General features: G+C 44.0%; 1 protein-coding gene across 7 annotated transcripts in view; it reads right to left on the bottom strand.

Annotated features, from left to right (window-relative positions):
• Positions 1-17,977, bottom strand: part of PPP1R2 (protein phosphatase 1 regulatory inhibitor subunit 2) — a 51,435-nt gene that overhangs the window by 4,572 nt on the left and 28,886 nt on the right. For 2 of the 7 annotated variants that reach the window (XM_073626337.1, XM_073626338.1), the window contains exon 6: positions 11,371-11,425. The exons of the other annotated variants lie outside the window; for them this stretch is intronic. In XM_073626337.1, the coding sequence (XP_073482438.1) occupies positions 11,371-11,425 (55 nt within the window). The remainder of the gene's footprint in view (positions 1-11,370; positions 11,426-17,977) is intronic. 7 annotated transcript variants of the gene reach the window in all.

Genomic DNA, 17,977 nt, shown 5'->3' with positions numbered 1-17,977 from the left:
TATATAGGTATGCGTTTGTTTTTTTTCTCTTTTACATCCCGCACTTCTTAACATAACATGCAGCAAAATACACACGGCTATTCCTTTCTTATTGTAACCTTTATCCAACACTATTTATTCCGGTCCACAAGTTTACTATCAGCTGGGGCACTACAAGATCAGATTCAACAACACACTACAAAAAATGACAACTAGTATATCAGCTGCCATGATCAAAACCGGTTTTACACAGAGCTGCCAGGAGTAGCTTTCTGTAGTGTTACTTAACCACCAGATAGTTTCAGCCCCTTTATTACCAGGCCTTTTTTTTTTTAGTTTTCAGTGCTGTTTCATCACTGCAACCCTAATTAATTGTATATGATTTTGTTAAGACAGATAGAACACTACATACATTAAATGTACAGGTCATAGAATAAGGGATCAGTTGGTGAAGGCATTATGGGTACAGCTCACATACAGTGGGAGGATGGAGATGAAGGGGTGAATGTACAAATTATGCAGGAAAAAGTGAGGTGGGGGTTAATATACAAGTCAGATCAGAGACAGGACAGGTCCGACATACTATAGAGAAGTGGATTTTAATAATGTTCACAATGTTAATGTTAACAAATTGCACTGGTTCTAGGCTGGTAGTCTGGGGGCTTGCTTTCCTCTCACACACCAAGTGTGAGAGGAACGAGTGCCTCCTAATCACCAGCCAGTAAATGAAATGCTAATAGCAGCCTCTCTTTTCATTATGCAATACCGTAATTGATCACAGCAAAAAAAAATTCATACCTATAAATGCAGTACAGTACAGGACACAGGCAAAAGTATTAATAGAAGCTGGGTTATAGGCTCCTACCTTCTTGAACACTAGCAAACTTTCGAGGACACACTCACTGGGCACCTCCCTATAACCCTACCCCACTACGTGAATTTCCAGTTTTGTAGCATGCAGTGTAACTAAGGAATAGAAAGGAGGGTGGCCTGTGCCCCGTACTGTACTCCAAAATATGGGTATTTATAGGAAAGTCAAAATTCTCTTATCTTAATCGTACAGTACTGATACCCACTTGGGAAGAAAGGATAGTCTTGGGCATAAAGACAACCTAATCTTTGTGAAGTATGAGGAATGGCTCCATACAGGATAGGTCACCTAAGGGAATATTCCTGATGGGTTCAAAGGGTTGTTTCTACAGGGCAGAGAGAACAAAGTTGAGATCTCAAGAAGCACAGGGTTCTGCAATGGGGGCATTATGTGACTTACACCTTGAAGAATAGTTTTTACAAGAGAGCAAAGCCAGAGGTCTTTGAAAAAGAATGGACAAGGCCACAACCTGTATTTTCAGACTGCTAAAGCCAAAGATCTGTTCCATGAGATTATCTGGTTTGCTTCCTTTAAAGCTGCGCGATTCATTGCCTTCTGTGTCTGCCTCATCTGTGGCAGGAATATCGAGGTCTGACTCAGGTAAAGAAATGGGAGTAGGAGAAAAGACCTGGCATTTCTGAGCACTGGACAAAGATGGCTGTATTCTAGCCATTATTTGTCTGAGGAATTGTGACAGATGCAGATTCTAGATTTAGATGCAGAGACTGCTGACTTGCCTATCCATGATGCTGGACTGTATATAAAGTTCAGGCTTTGTTCATCTTGGTTGGCATACCCCTGAAAGGGTCTATAGGGACTTGGTTCCATATGGATGGACCAGTAAAACTGTATAGTCCCCTGTGGCTAACTACACGTGTTGTACTAAGTGCCAAGATGAGAGCATCATGCAGAATCTGGAGCAACATTACAGGCAATACCCACAGAGTGGTGTCAGGGTATGCCTCCCAAGGTTTACGGAGGTTGCACTGATCTGGATGCACTTTCTTCTGGTAACATGAGAAGACGACAGTGATAATTTGATTCAAGAATTCAAAGATAAAATAACGAAGGACAATAAAACCTCAAAAGCTTACCAGTGTCCAGTCACTTGAAGGTAGACGAATATAACCCTAGGTCCTGTACTGTACAAATTAAGATAAATAATTTTGGTTTTGACTAAACCATACCATTAATTTCATTTAGGGACACAGGAATTGAGTTGGGTTATACTGCTGCATGCAAGAGGTTGGGACACAAAAACACCATTGAAAATCATCACCCTTGTAACCTTGTGTCCCTCAATGGACTTGCATAAAATTATTTTGCAGCAGTAGAAAAAACATTTTCTTTATCATCCATTGAGAGACTTAGCAACTCTATTACAAAGCAGTTCAACTGAGAGGTGAGCAACATCTACTGATGGTCCTCTAAATTGTATTGAGTCTAACACATTTCAGAGGTACCTGAAGGAACCAACACCAAATTCAAGCTAAATTTTGGGGGGGCGGACGACTCATAACCCATGACAAAAAACACAAATCCCTAAAAGGGAAGCTTGGAAAACCTCTTCATCCGCAGAAATAAAAAGACCAGCAAGTCAAAAATGAAAGAGAAAGAGCCTAAGCCTTGTTCTCTTAATGTGTTCCCTTAGAGCGTAAGAGGTTTCATAATCAGGAAAGGGCTGTGCAGCCAGGCAACCAATATTTTAATAAGATGACAGATGTGAAATCACTCACCGCATACCATCCCAATAAGGAGACAAAAGAAAAAGCTTCCCAAGCCTGAAGTGATCTCAGGAGAATTGGCCCAGAACCCAATCTGAAGTGGAAGGCATATCAGGTAAGCAGAATCCTTAAAAGAGAAGGGAATGGCAGGGCAAACACTGCACACCTGTCTAACCAGTTCCACAACATGATATATAGGGCCATCCAGCAATGTATACTACACGCAGGAGAAAAACCCTCATGCCACGGGGATGCAAAAGACAAAGAATTGAAAAACAGGAAAAGCAATGTGGCCAATAGGGATTTAGCATAGTTGATGGGAAAGTTCCAGAACCTTTCCCAGAGGAATATGTCCTGTAGTACGTAAGAATTGTCCAATGGATTTCCAGTCAGTATATCAACAGAAAGATCCATAGAAGAGGAAAGTGTCTGTTCTGGTGAACTACAGTAGATGGAAGTGCAGAGAGACCTAACAAGGAAGCATTCCCAGGGTGGTTCAAAGGCACAACCAACATCCCCAGCCAGAGACTGCAAAAAAGTATCTGGGACTTCTTGATCCAAGTAAATCGAGTCCAAACTCATTGACAAGGAAATGGAGGAGACTAATGATGGATGAGCACCTCCAAAATAAGAGGAGAGACAATGAGAGAAGGGCAAATCCCAGATACCCAACAAACTCCAAAGGGAGGAGAAGGGACAAGTTTCAGGAAGGTAAAGAAGATACCAGAAGGGGACCCCTGTAGTGGAAGGGGGGGGGGGGGGGCCAGGGAGTCCATTACAAACACTGTTGGCCTTAGGCGAAACATGGGTCCCAGAAGATGCTCTCTCTATGCAAGGCCCTAAAGGGAGTAGGGTCTAGCAGAAGGACTCAGATTGCCAAAGTCCACCAAACAGACCCACTTTGGGAAGGAATTTTTTTTTTTTTTTAAAAAGAACATGTTTATTCGCAGTTAGATCATACATGTATGGTACAAATAAGATACAGCATCACAAATAGAATATACATTATACATAAGCACATATTGCATTCACAGTATACCCTAGGGTTTATATCTGTCATAACATCCCCTGAAGCGTTGTGGTAATTATTGCTTTAGTCTTCTTTCCCTTGTTACAGAGACACCCAACATGCAAATCGACCTAATGTGTATTGTGGCGAATTGTGTAACTTGGCGTGGCTTCTCCTCCCCCTATGCATTTCCAGTTACGACTAGTTATTCCACACAAGTGTCAATGGAATCTAGCCACCTGTCACAAATCCTGTTGTACTTGGTCGGACAACCCCTATGTCTATACAACACCTTTTTTTATGGTAGTGTCTTTCACCAATCCAGGTTTGGATTGTGGGAGAAGTGGCCCTCATCCAGGGTTTGGCAATTACTTTCCTGGCACAAAAAAGAGTTTCGTAAAGGAAGGTAGCTAAAGACTTTTCAATATTAACGTCCGGAAGCAATCCTAATATGCACAGTTTGGGATCAAGTTGTACAGGCGAGCCCATATGGTCATGTAAGAATTTAACGATTTATGCCCAGTAACTCTGGATATCTGGACATGTCCATAGCAAATGAAAAAACGAGCATGGGTTACCCGAACACCTTGGACAGTTTGGATTCTGGTCTGGAGAGAATTTAACTAGTCTTGACGGTGTAAGGTAAGATTTATGTATGAGTCAGGCGTTCAGAGAGTCTAGGTGACGGCTTTGTGACGTTTTCTAATATCTCATCCCAGTCTGAATCATCTATTGGACCTTTGTCCCCTTCCCATCTGATTTTAGCTGTGTCAATGATTCTTGCTACCAAACGTGTACGTAAAATGCTATAAAGAATGGATATTAATTTAGCTGGGTCTGCGCCTATGATCACATCGACCATTGGTAAAATTTGTGGGTTAGGGAATCCATCAGTGAATTGGGTATGCAGAGCATGTCTCAATTGCATATAGCTAAATAACATGTGTGAGGTTAATTCAAACTCTTCCCTGAGTGATTGGAAATTTCTTACCCCTGTGGGAGTAATTACTTGATATAGAAACGCGATTCCTTTAGCAGCCCATGCTATAGCGCTCGGTAGGCGCCACAACTCTTTCATCTGAGGGTTATGCCACAGGGGTGTGTGCGAGTGGAAGAAATCAGCCCCGATCAGTTTGAGCGCAATCTCCCAGATGCAGATGTTGGGAAGGGATTTTTAAGTGTTTTATAATGGGGATGCCAGGAGAAGACACTAGGGTGAACGTCAGTTCCAAAAAGAAACCAATAAAGGGGAACTAAACAAAATATATGTGATAGAGTCTTTTGAGCTACCCAAAAAACAAAACTAATTATATCTGTACTAGAAACAGTGTGTGTGTGTGTGTGTGTGTGTGTGTGTGTGTGTGTGTGTGTGTGTGTGTGTGTGTGTGTGTGTGTGTGTGTGTGTGTGTGTGTGTAAGGTATTCAAAAGACCAGCTGCTAGCACTGATCACATCCCTATATGCACAAAGATCAGTGCTGCACTCTTATATTGGAACTAAACAATGTATGGGTAGCAACATATACCCTCAGGTTACTCGCCCACTCACTAAAAATTGAACGTTAGTTCCACCATTTACAGTCAAGGAAAGTAGCAATGAACCCAGAGTGCAGGAAACAAGACTGGGCATATACACCCCTAAGAATAGCCTCATCAGTGGACTGATGAGACAGCTGAGCAAATGGTAAATTTGAGCCATTAAACATGGCTATCTGGGATGCTTTGAACGGCATAACACTGGAGTAGGTACATTGCCCTGGCCAAACAGCTTGGGGGGGGGGGGGGGGGGGGCTCTGACTACCTACAAGCTTGTATGGTGGAGTAGATTATGGAACAGGGGGAACTGTATGCCCTTCCAATGACCTCTTGCATTGCGGCAGACGTATGCTCAACCATCAGTGGCGTAGCTAATAACAGGGTCAAGAGAAGATCCAGAGAAGTGACATCACTCAATGGACAACCGAGTCAAATGTTCTTTAGATGTACCATCAACATCCCAGGTACATTGCCAAAGTGCCTAGTGCACCATGAAATAAACAAACCTAGATGCTTGTAGGAGGCCATCACAGTTAACAAGACTTTAGAAAATTATTCGAATTGAGGGCCTGCTCTGGTAATGTGAGGGCTTAAAAGGGAATTAACCCAAAACGATATAGTTTAAAAAATTAAAAACCACAAACACACGGTAAAAAGTCATTCCAGCTAAATCAAACTGGGATTTAAATTGGAGTTCCAGGCTGAAATGCAATTAGGTCTTGAACAATAGAGCACCCCACCCCCCTCGCCTTGTTTTTTTTTTTTTGGTCGTTTTGTACCTTTGTTTTTTTTCAAGCTGGACTAACGAGGTACGTCATTTCCCCATTTTCATCAGCCCCCCCCCTCCCTGATGCCTTCTGGGACCTGTGTATTTTCCAGAAGACAAGACCATTCAGAAAGCACAGCACAAATCACGCATGTGCAGTAGGAAATCGGTTGTGAAGCCTAAAAGTCTTCACTGCCTGTTTCCCTTACTTGCAATGCTGGTGCCTGCACCCGAAGCAGATGGACGAATCGGCTTGGGGTGCAGACATTGCGGGACCCCTGCACAGGTAAGTATATTTATATTAAAAGTTAGCAGTTACAGTATTTGTAGCTGCTGACTTAATTTTTTTTCTTTTTCCAGGTTGGAACTTTGCTTTAAGTAGGTAATCCAACTGTCAGGGAAATGTAGAAAGGTCAGAACACGGTCAACCAGTTTAGTAGTATGTCTGTTACTGTGGATTACTGAAGCATCCACGGTGGGGGGAAAAAAAAAAAACAACACTGAGTAGTAAACTCCGTCTCCAAAAGGGAAAAGCTCCAACATAGACTTCAAGGGGCTAAGTGATGCTGAATTCCCCCTTATTAAGCTATGATTACCCTGTATCGAGCAAGTGTAGGGGAGGGGCCAGGTACGACAGGCAGTCTATCTGCCTAGGAAGAAGCATAAACCATTCCAAAACCAGCCGCTGTAATATTTTATGCCATATACATATACAGAGTGGTGCACTGACGCACCTGGTACATGTGAGTACCCCGTTGGGGGATTGTTCTTATTTGTTTAATAAAACGTTTAAAGCGATATCACACTAACGAGGCTTTTTACTCCCCATTATTCCCGAGACACTGCGTGGGAAGCCCAGGATGCTGTTACCATTAAAGAACCCAAGGGTGGTTCACAAGCGTGTATTGACTGAGCGTAATTGCTAAGTCACACGCTCCAAGGTAAGCATTTAATACCTAGGGGGCCACTGGAATAAGAGCACCAATGCATGATCTGCAACACCTGTCAATCATTTTTAGACGCATGGCTTTATAAGCATGTCAGCAGTGCTACTACTGGATACCACGCATATGCACTTTTTTCAACAGGACTGTCACAGCATTGTTTTATAAAAAGACTTAGTTTTTTGCACAATAGCACTTTTTGCTAATTAAAGTGGGACTAGTGTTGTCCCCTATATACCACTGGGCACTTATATCTGTGTTACAAAGCACTTGGATGCATATGTGCACTTTAATATTAATGTTTTAATTGACATATTCTTGACTGAAGTCATCGAGAAAAAAAAAAAAAAAAAATGTATTGAATAAAGTCAATAAAATTTGAAAAAGGCTAGCAAAAGGAAAAAACAGGAGTTGAAGAAAAAAAAATGCATCCATCTATCTAGGACACAAAAGAGTTACGTACCGGTATCGTCTTTTTTCCAGGAGTCTTTCAGGACAGCCACCTTGGAGACCTTGGCTCCTCCCTTCACAGGAAACACCGCCTTAGCTTCAAGATTTAAGCCCCTCCTGCCACACTAGACCCTCAGTCTTCTATGAGTACCTCTGGCCAGCTGGGGAGACACAAGAACATGTCATACACATAACTTTTAATCCCCCTGACTGTCCCCCTGTCAGGGACTTCATTAGCATGTTGGGGAATTGAATCAGCAACCCCAGTGTTGCTAGACGGAATTGCTACCCACTTAGCCAGTGGGCAGCCTCATTATTGCCAACACATTTTTCGGGTGGGTATCAGTGCTGTCCTGAAAGACTCCTGGAAAAAGATGTTACCAGTACGTAACTCTGATTTTCCCTTAACATCTTTCAGGACAGCAACCTTTGAGAGGATAAACGAGCACTTAACCCTAGGGTAGGACCCCTTCATCCCCAAAGGTCGGATCCTTAGCGATCCACAGATCCAACCTGTAGTGTTTGGCAAAGGTGCTACAACCTTTTAACATCCAACTTATGTTCACCCACAGGATTCGAACCGAAAGTTGTCAAAATAATTTCTTGGTCTCTGTGAAACTTCGAGGCCACCCTCTTAAAAAAAAAAACAAAAACAAAAAAAAAAAAAAAAATACCTGGTACGGAGATATTTGTAGAAAAGGGGGCCCCTGATTGGAAATGCCCTCTGCGTACCAGCTGTTGAAAATGTCTCCGGTAGAAGGAGCGGGTTTCCCTTTTCCTGCTACTTAGCAGGGCCACCACCCTATCCAAGAAGCTCTTGCCTTTAGCGATTCTTCCTCGGAAGACATGCAGGGAGAATCCACCGCTCCAAGCAGAATGGATCCTGAGGAGAAGGTCCTCCCGGATTTGCAGTATCCAGGAAGGTTCCACGCCATATCGCACCGGCTTGGTAACCACAGCCTCCTGGGCCAATGCGGTGCAATGAGAATAGGAGACTTAACCTTGGTTTTGGCATGTTTGGGGTGCGAACCCAGAAACTTAGTGTTGGTAGGCAGAAATGCTAACCCATTAGCCACTGTCCTGCCACTTTTATCCCTCTGGTCATGAAGTGATAACAGCTTCTACTCCTGGATTCCCAGGGTGGCACGGATGGCTCTCAAGAGATCCCCCACCTCCTCCAGGGAAGATTCGTAGCGAGAGGGTCTAAAGGACTCACTGTCCAACCCCTCTACCTCTGACTCCAACCGGGAGCCTGAAGAAGCGCTAACTGGCTCCTCTACCTCCCCTTGAAAAGAAGGATTTCCTCACTGGGTCTTGCCATCCTTTGATGGCTTCCACCCAAGCTTCCAGGACCGGGAACACCGTTTTAAAACAAGCTGATGTGGCATTGGTAACTGGGCCCTTGCCTATTTTTGGGATACTCTGCCATTTACTGTTCAAGCCCCAAGCAGGCGATACCCAGTCTGAGACTGAACCTATGGTTTGAGTGCTGCTAGTCAGAGTGCCAGCCACTAAGCCACTGTTGATACGATGTTTAGGATTTTTCAGGGAGGGTAGTAAGGCTGACGCTTTTTCCATGCAGCTTGGCAAACTGGTGATGAGGGGCCGGGGGGGGGGGTGGGCTTGCAATACCCAAAAGAAATGATTGGAGGAGACCACTACCCGCTATGGGAGGAACGCCCTCAATCTTCCTTCGGACCGTTCGGGAGGACGAACCCCCTATTTTGCCCCGCCTTTCTGACCCCAAGATCTCTTTGGAACGTCGGCCTTTGGGACCCCGAATTCTCTCTGAGGGCGAGACTTATTCCTTGCTTGCTTCCCCGTACTACACCAGACGGGAAAGGACTCTCTCACTCATCAGCCGTCCGATCTGAACGGTTTCCAGACCAGGACCTAACCAAAACAAGCCCTCCGTGACAATCCTGCAGAGCTTAGCCTTGGACACACTGTCCTACTGCCAAGGTTTAACTGAGATGACTAGGGCCGAGGATCTGGCAGACATATGCAGTGAATCAGTCGAGGCATCCGCGCTACATGCCACCATCCGCAAGAGCATTGGAAAGGATAAGATAAGGTAGAGTCCCAGGTGTCCTTCAAGAGGGGATCCATACTCTTGTCTATGGGATCTCTCCCAGGTAAGGTCTGTATGCCTGGAAACCTGATAGAAGGCTGCATCCAGTCTGGGTACCCTACCGACTGACGGACCGTCCTCCGTGAAAAAGAAAACCTAGGCTTCAGGGCCCTTGAAAGGAAGGGTTTCCCCCCCAGATCTTGCCAATCTTTGATGGCTTTCACAAGACTTTCCTGGGCTGGGAACACCTTCTGTTCCCCCAGACCCTGTTACATCTGGTCATGGAGTGATAACGACTTCTCCTGGATTCCCAGGGTGGTACAGATGTCTCTCAAGAGATCCACCACCCCCTCAAGGGAAAGCTTGTAGCGAGAGGGTCTAGAGCAGCGATGGTGAACCTTGGCACCCCAGATGTTTCGGAACTACATTTCCCATGAAGCTCATGCACTCTGCAGTTGTAGTTGAGCATCATAGGAAATGTAGTGCCAAAACATCTGGCGTGCCAAGGTTCGCCATCACTAGTTTAGAGGGCTCACCACCCAACCCCTCTCCCTATGACTCCACCTGGGAGCCTGAAGAAGCGCCACCTGGCTCCTCCTCAGCTTGTCACTAGTGTCCCCCCAATGCCCCTCCATTAGCGGAGGATAAGACCGGCGGGCAGGTGCAATACTCTGCTGAGCTGGTGGGGTAGCCAGCCTGGGGCTGAACCAGACAGAAAAAAGGGTCATGCTGGGGATTGCAATTCCTCAGGCTCACTGCACAGAGGACACGCTGGGCATTGCAGTTCCTCAGGCTTACCGCACAGAGGGCATTGCAGTTCCTCAGGCTCACCGCACAGAGGGCATGCTGGGCATTGCAGTTCCTCAGGCTTACTGCACAAAGGGCATGCTGGGCACTGAAGTAATCCAGCTCACTTTTAAACCCAAATGCAAGGCCATACTCCTAAGCAGAGTGTCACCAGGAGTGTCCCTAGGACCAAACACCACCAAGGTCCCAGTACCACCTCCCAACCCCTCAACCACCAGAGGCGTCTACATCCATGGAGCTATCGGGTAAAAGGGAAAGGGAATACCCACCCCAGGGTTCCTCTCACCTTAGTGGCTGGTGCTGGCATTACAAGGAGTAGTCTGGGCCGCCTCTGCCCCGGACATCTCCCTCTGAGGATTGTGGTGGTCCTACCTTCCTGAGCCACTTGCTGACATCTAAAGCGTTTGCAGGCTCACACCAGCCAGAGCCTGGCACCCTCTCATAAACCGTGGCTGGAACTGTAAGCCGCAGCCCCAGCAGAAATGCACTCCCCCACCGGACGTGACATCAATACGTCCTCCGGTCCAGCCTCGAGCTCCCTCACTGGCCACACAGAATGAGGGGAGGAATGGGGCACCTCTGACGATGCCTCCCTGGACAGAATGAAAGTGGGGCCCCCGAAGCTTCTTCCCCACCCTCAGGAGAAGCTGGGGTGGCTAAGCGGTGGACCTCATGGTACCATCCCCAAGGCTCTGCCAAAAGAAAAATAGGGAGAGCTTCTCCCCACAGTAAAAACCGGCTTCAACCTCCCCAGTTGATCAGCCCTGGTTCCCAGCGATGTCTCCCATCCAGAGGAAACACCGAAACTGAGGGTCCAGTGGAGCAGGAGGGGCTTAAATCTTGAAGTTAAGGCGGTGTTTCCAGTGAAGGGAGGAGCCGAGGTCTCTCAAAGGTGGCTGTCCTGAAAGACATTTAGGGGAAAAAAAGCTGCTGGGTAGTGGAGGTGTTATAGAGGGGTTGTTATTCAATTTTTTTTGTCTGTTTGCCAGTCAACCTCCTGTGGCAGGCAGCATAATCCCAGTGTAACAGAATTACTTTGTCCCTCAATAGCCGATAAAGAAAAGGATTTAAACACATATTCGCTATCTTGAGCTTTTTCTGACTGAAAATTAGTATACATTTTAATCTAAAGAATGGCAATGTCATCAGTGTACAATAATGTAATTACATTTAATAATGAGGTCAAAAAAGGAAAAAGAATATAGTTAGACTTACCACTTTCTCTGGAATCCTCCATGAAAGCACCAACAACAAGAGTGCCCCATCCTACCTATTGGGACAGGAAGTAGATGGTTCAAAAAGCCCTCCCCTCTGATTCACCTTGGTGTAAAACTTAAAGAACAACTTCACACCCAAATACCCATAAATATATAACTTTAACACAATTCCCAGATAGACTATTTGGCATTGCATGCAAGATCAAAGTCATAAAAAGTTACTCTCCTGTAAATGCTAAGACAACATAGGTGGTCTGCATTTAACCTATGCTTGAATGTGATAAAAGTATGTGATATGGGCATGTATAAACTCCAAACCTTTCTACAGTGGTTATATTCTCTAACAAATGATTATAACCCAAAGCTTAGGGCTACCTTTACTATAAACTGCTTATTGTAAGCCGGGGAGAAAATGGGTGCTGCCATGGAGGATTCCTGGAAAAGGAATTCTTGATAAGTCTGCATCTGTTTCATAATTCCCGAAAGCAACAATACAACTGATGTTTATTTTTCCAAATTCTTTAAAGACACTGAGGAAAAAAATATTTGAGTCCAAGAGTTACAGTTGGTACCATGTTCTCAGAATAAAACTGCTGGCTTCCATAAGCTAGAACTGCAAGGCATCCGTGCTACTGACTGAATATTAGTTAGTATTTTCCACTGTGGGGCTTGTTAATATTATGGCTGCCATAATTGGCTGAAAAGAAACTGAAAAGGTGAATCTGGCTTGGGCCCCTTTCACACATTGTTGTCCATTTTCATGGACTCAGTTTGCTCAGCGGGGATCGGATGACAGGTCAGTCTCTGCACACTGTCAGATCTTCGCTCTCCTCTATGGGGGAATCGGATGAAAATGAATCCACCAGTCCGTTTTCATCCGATCCGCCAGACAGATGGAAAATAGGGTTTCCATCTGTCTGAATTTAGCGGAACGGATGCCAGCCGACATGTCACCGTTGACATCTGTCGCTCCATAGAACTGCATGGAGAGTTCGTTCAGGTACGCCTATCAGTTTTTTAGGCAAACCTGAATGGTCCGCATGTGTGAAAGGAGCTTTACTGATTAAGTCGGAGGTCCATGATCAGCTAAATAATGTTACCACATTTTTCAGGAAAGCTGAAAAAAGGCCAATATAAAAAACAACATCTTTACAGTCAGGATGACAACACTGATTCTTTAAGTGGAAATAATTTACAAAATCTAGTTCAAGAATGAGTGTCCAAATTGTAAAAACAGACCCAAGAAATCTTACAAAACCTCAAAATGGTATTTGGTAGTGTAGTGCTTTATTAATGCTGTATCTTCTATGATTCTGAAGAGGGAGACTTCCGCAGTGCTTATTGGTGTTGTTAGGAAAATGAAGACGGAGAATGTGGAAAAAGGAGCAACAGAGTGTATACGGTATTTTAGCCATCTTTAAAACTGAACTCAGGGGACCTGCTCCAGAACTGCAAGCATTAAAATGCTCATTTTAGGTCTAAGGTACTGGGGGAAAAAAAAACAGTTTTATTTACCTGATCCTCCACTGAACAGGCTCCCTCCACACTGATCAATTTCGGCAGCCTCTTCTCCCTTACTCTCCAGCAGTCGCAGGTGCTCTGACGGCACCAAGTAAAATGCAGGGCACAAAGCCTTGAACTGGACTTGAGGATGCAAAAAAGGACAATCCACAAGCTGAAGAGAAATAGGAGTAGAGGAGTGTGCTAGCTGCCAGGAGAGTAAAAGTAAAACTTAAGCCTCTAGCCCTAAATGAGCTTTTAACCCTTGCAGTGCAGAGGCAGCCTCATTGAAAGGGAAGATTTTACCTTTTCCTGGAGATTAATCATCTAATGACCGGTATATTTGTGTCTTTGTGACTAGATAAAGCTGGTCATAGACATACAGTTTTTTTTCATTCAGCCTGCAGGCACCACCATCTGTGAAATTACCCAGAGTGCCTGCATCTGATTGAATGCAGGAGCTGTTAGGTCAACAACTTTCCCCCTAGCTTCTTCAAATGTTCAATGGAAGAACTTCGAGTGGGAGGCTAACAGGGCCACCTACAGAGTTATTTTCCTGATGAACCGGCTGAAATTTGGTCCGTGTATGGCAAGTTTAAGTGATTATGGCTTCCGTTTTTTTTTTTTTTAATCAAAACACCAAGTCCCCTTGGTCTTCTGCATTCTGGACCTTCGTCCCCAAATGCCCAGGGCCCTAAACACAAGCACCACTTACTACAGCATTCAACCACATCTATCCACAGCCTGTCATAGCCTTTGACAGGCTGCCTGCAGCCAGCTGGGGGCTGCACCTGTCAAAACCAGACCAACTAAACCGCTGGGAAGAATGCACTGCTCCTAGATGGCCCTGTGTGCAAGGAGCCTAAAAAGTATTTTGCACAGCACCTTATGTTGATATTTTGCTAATGAAGGAGCATAAAGTCAACAAACATTTGTGCCCTTTCACTGTAAGCATGTTGTTAATAACTCCTGAACTCAGCCACACTATTTCAGGGGCCTGGACTTTTCTAGTTTCTGGGAGTTTAAGCACATCCTGCACTAATAAATGGGGTGCTTCTGCACAAATTAGTAGACAAAAAGGGGGTGGGGGGTTCCAGAACTCGGAATAGTTAAATCTACTAGTAGATCGCCCCTTCCCCAGTTACTCAATGAGGCACCTCAGCAGTCAACAGAAGGGTGCCTCATTTATTACTGTGCTGGTAGGATGCAAAGCTCTAAAGTGTCAGAGGCTAAAAGTATACCTGAAAGGCAAAACTTTTTTTTAAATTTTGGATGGAGTGGAGAGGGATTAGAATATCTGTCTGTTTTTTTTGCTGACTGTGCCCCCTAAGGATCCTTTCACACTGGGGCGGTTTGCAGGCGCTATTGCGCTAATAATAGCGCCTGCAAACCGACCCGAAAGTGCCGCTGCTTTCACTTCAGTGTGAAAGCCCCGAGGGCTTCCACACTGGATCGGTGCGCTGGCAGGACGGTAAAAAAAGTCCTGCTAGCAGCATCTTCAGAGCGGTGAAGGAGGGGAGTGTATACTGCTCCTTCACCGCTCCTGCCCATTGAAATCAATAGGATGGCGTGGCTATACGTCTCTGCAGAGGCGCTTTGCGGTGGTTTTTAACCATTTCTCGGACGCTAGCGGGGGGTAAAACCGCCCCGCTAGTGGCCGCTTACCGCCGACGCCCGCCCCAGTGTGAAAGGGCCCTAAGGATTTTCACCCTCTCTACTTGTCACGTTTACCATTGAAAGTGAAAGTATATCCCAAATTTTGGGTTGTCCCCAGAAAAGTAAGAGGGGGAATCTTCCAATGGCGACATTAGGGGTCCCCAATGAGTTTTCTTAATTTGCAGGGATTTACTGTCACTTCCTGTTGGGCTATGGGACAGAAAGTGAAGGAAAATCTTCATAATGGGACACAGATGGCAAATCTGACAAGGGTTATAACCCACCCTTTCTCTATACAAAATGGGGGAAGAAGGTTTTGCCTATAGTTCTACTTTAACCTCTTCCCGCCCGCATGACATCATATGACGTTGTGGATTTTAAGTGGAGATATCTGAATAATACCTGCAGCTACAGGCATCATCCAGATATCCTTTTCAGCCGGCGATTCCTTGCAATGTAAAAGCATATTAGCCCCTCCTCACACCTCTCTGGGCTGTCCCATGTGATCAGAAAGCCAGAGATCTTATCTGGCAGTGGCGCCGGATTACCAGTGAGATTGCAGAGGACTGGATGGTCCCCGGCCATCTCTATAACCAATGTAAACACTGCCATTTTTTTCCCCTAGAAAGCAGAGATCAACTTTTTTTTTTTTTATCATCTCATGCGTTCCAGGGTAGAGGAGAGATCTGGTGTCTTTTTATAAAGAGGACCTGCCATGCTTTATTTCTATCAAGGGATGTTTACATTTCCTGGCAGTGGCGCCGGATTACCAGTGAGATTGCAGAGGACTGGAGGGTCCCTGGCCATCTCTATAACCAATGTAAACATTGCCATTTTCTTCCCCTAGAAAGCAGAGATCAACTTTTTTTTTTTTTTATTATCTCATGCGTTCCAGGGTAGAGGAGATATCTGGTGTCTTTTTATAAAGAGGACCTGCCATGCTTTATTTCTATCAAGGGATGTTTACATTTCCTGTGATAGGAATAAAAGTGATCAAAAAATTAAAATTTGAAAAAAAGGGACAGTTAAAAAAAAAAAAAAAATTAAAGCCCCCATCCCATCATGCTTGCATGTAGAAGCAAACGCATATGTAGGTTGAGCCCGCACATGTAAACTGTGTTCACACAACACATAAGGTATTGCCGAATGTCAGAGTGAGAGCAATAATTTTAGCACTAGACCTCATTTGTAACCCTAAATTTCTAAACTGGTAAGCTGTAAAAAATTTTATAGAGTCGCTTATGGAGATTTTTAAGTACCGTAGTTTGGTGCCATTACACAAGGGTGCACAATTTTAAAGCGTGACATGTTAGGTATCCATTTACTCGGCGTAACATCATCTTTTACAAAAAAAAAAAAAAAAAAAAAAAAATGGGTTATACATTTTTTTTTTTCCTCCCCCAAAAAAAAAAATTGCGTTTGAAAACCGCTGTGCAAATACCGTGTAACATAAATTGCAATGATATCCATTTTATTCTCTAGGGTCTCTGAAAAAAAAAAAAAAAAAAAACAAAAAAAAAAACAACAAACCACACAAAAAAATAAAAATGAACTTTCAGCAGGTAATCCAGAAATGCCAACAAAGCAAATGTAACAAAACTTACAAGCTAGAAAAGGAATGGCTACTTTGACACATATTACACCGTATACGTTGCAGTGTCAAAAAAGCAAACAATTACACCTTCGTTTCAAATTCCATTCTCTAATGGAGGTTTTGTGAATTTTTGCATTGCACCCTGAACTTTAGAACATCGACCTAAAATAAATTTGTTTTGTGTAAATGGCGAGAGAGTAAATGGTGTACAAGCATAGTAGGTCAATTTGGCAGCTTCAAGTTCTCCCATTCACTCTGTGAATGAATGAAATACCAGGGGGGTGGAGCCCATGCACGGCCACGTTTTTTTAAATTGTGACAGCGGTTATGGGAAGAGGACCCCCAGCCCACTGTCACAGTGGGGGATTGGGAGGATGTAGGGGCTGCTGCGACAGTAACATGTTACACCCTGAATACTTCTGTAACATGTTACAAAAGGTGAACTTATCCTTTAAAGCTCAGAGAAAAAAAAAAAAAAAAAAACAAAGAAGCCAATAATTTTCCACCTGTAAGAACAGCTGCTGACCTTCATCAGCCATTTGTGTGTGAATGAACAGTTTGCCAGAAAGTGTTCCACATCAGTTTTGGCCCAACATCTAAAGACCACCCGAGACATTCAAGCTGCATGATTTCATCTAGCAGTATTCATAGCCAAATTAAGGGAACTACAAAACCACCAGTAATATAATTTTCAGTTCAACCTGCAACCAGCTTTTTTTGTATCTTTTTTTTCCCCCCCCTTCTATAACAAAGCTTGAGTTTCCCTTTAACACAAAAACAAAATAAAAAAATAAAAAATAAAAAAGTTTTGTCCCAACTAATAATTTCCTTAATTTTGTCAAAAATCCAATAGTAAGTAGTTTAAGCTTTATAAAGCTTGCCAAAAACTGGAAACAAAGCTTAAATTCAGGCAAACAGCCGCATACATTGCTGAAATACATACACAAGTACAGTTTGCATGCAAAAGGAATTAAAAAATGTGATTGTGTTGCCTTTGCAAAAATACACACCCCTGCCACACAGCAATGCGATTGCTCAACCCCCACTACAGCAGCAGCACAGCTTGGTCAGGAACATTGATCAGAACACTACCTAAGTCTGTGAATGGACAACAAGTCAGTAGCACTCACATCTGTTTGCTATGTTTTCTTCTGTCAGCAAGTGTATTTGCATCAAAGTTGCATTTAAAAATGGCTTAAATGGAAAAGCGATTTTATCACTTACCTAGGGAGTGCATCCCTTTTTATCAACCCTTATCAAATTTATCAACCCTTAACAACCGCAAATACAGCAAACTGTTGAATGAAATCTCATGTGACCTCTCTAAATAGAAGAAGGTCGGGAAACGGTCCTATATACGCCTTAAAAATGACATTCCTAACCACCTATACATTTTCACCTCCATTCCGACATTCACCTAAAATATTCTTCACACAACTTTGCTCCCAAACTATAGAGTTTGTACTAGGGAATGAAAAACAAAGACTGAGATTCTCAGCCCTTACTAAACCTAAACATGAAGGGTGCTTGGGGCTCCATGATTTTCAACTCTATCATCATCACAACTCTATCTCCTTAAAGTGATACTAAAGCCTATTTTTTTTTTTGCTTAAAAATAACAAACATGTTGGTTTTGCACAGAGCAACCTAGATCCTCTTTTTGGGTCCCTATTTAGCGCTGCTTGCCCGTACCTCCTGCCGAGTGACAACACAGCAAGCAGCTTGCTATGGGGGCACCTGAGCCGAGCCGCTGCTCTGTGTGTCCATTCAGACACGGAGCCGCGGGTCAGTCCTGTGCCCTCTCTCTAATCAATGGATCAAGTACTTTGATGGTCTCCCTCTGCTGTCTCAGCCA

Source organism: Aquarana catesbeiana, linkage group LG04 (assembly GCF_042186555.1).
Source record: "Aquarana catesbeiana isolate 2022-GZ linkage group LG04, ASM4218655v1, whole genome shotgun sequence".
In the NCBI taxonomy this organism is placed as follows: domain Eukaryota; kingdom Metazoa; phylum Chordata; class Amphibia; order Anura; family Ranidae; genus Aquarana; species Aquarana catesbeiana.
Note: the sequence above shows the minus strand (reverse complement) of the source record. Positions and strands in the feature narration are given on the sequence as shown.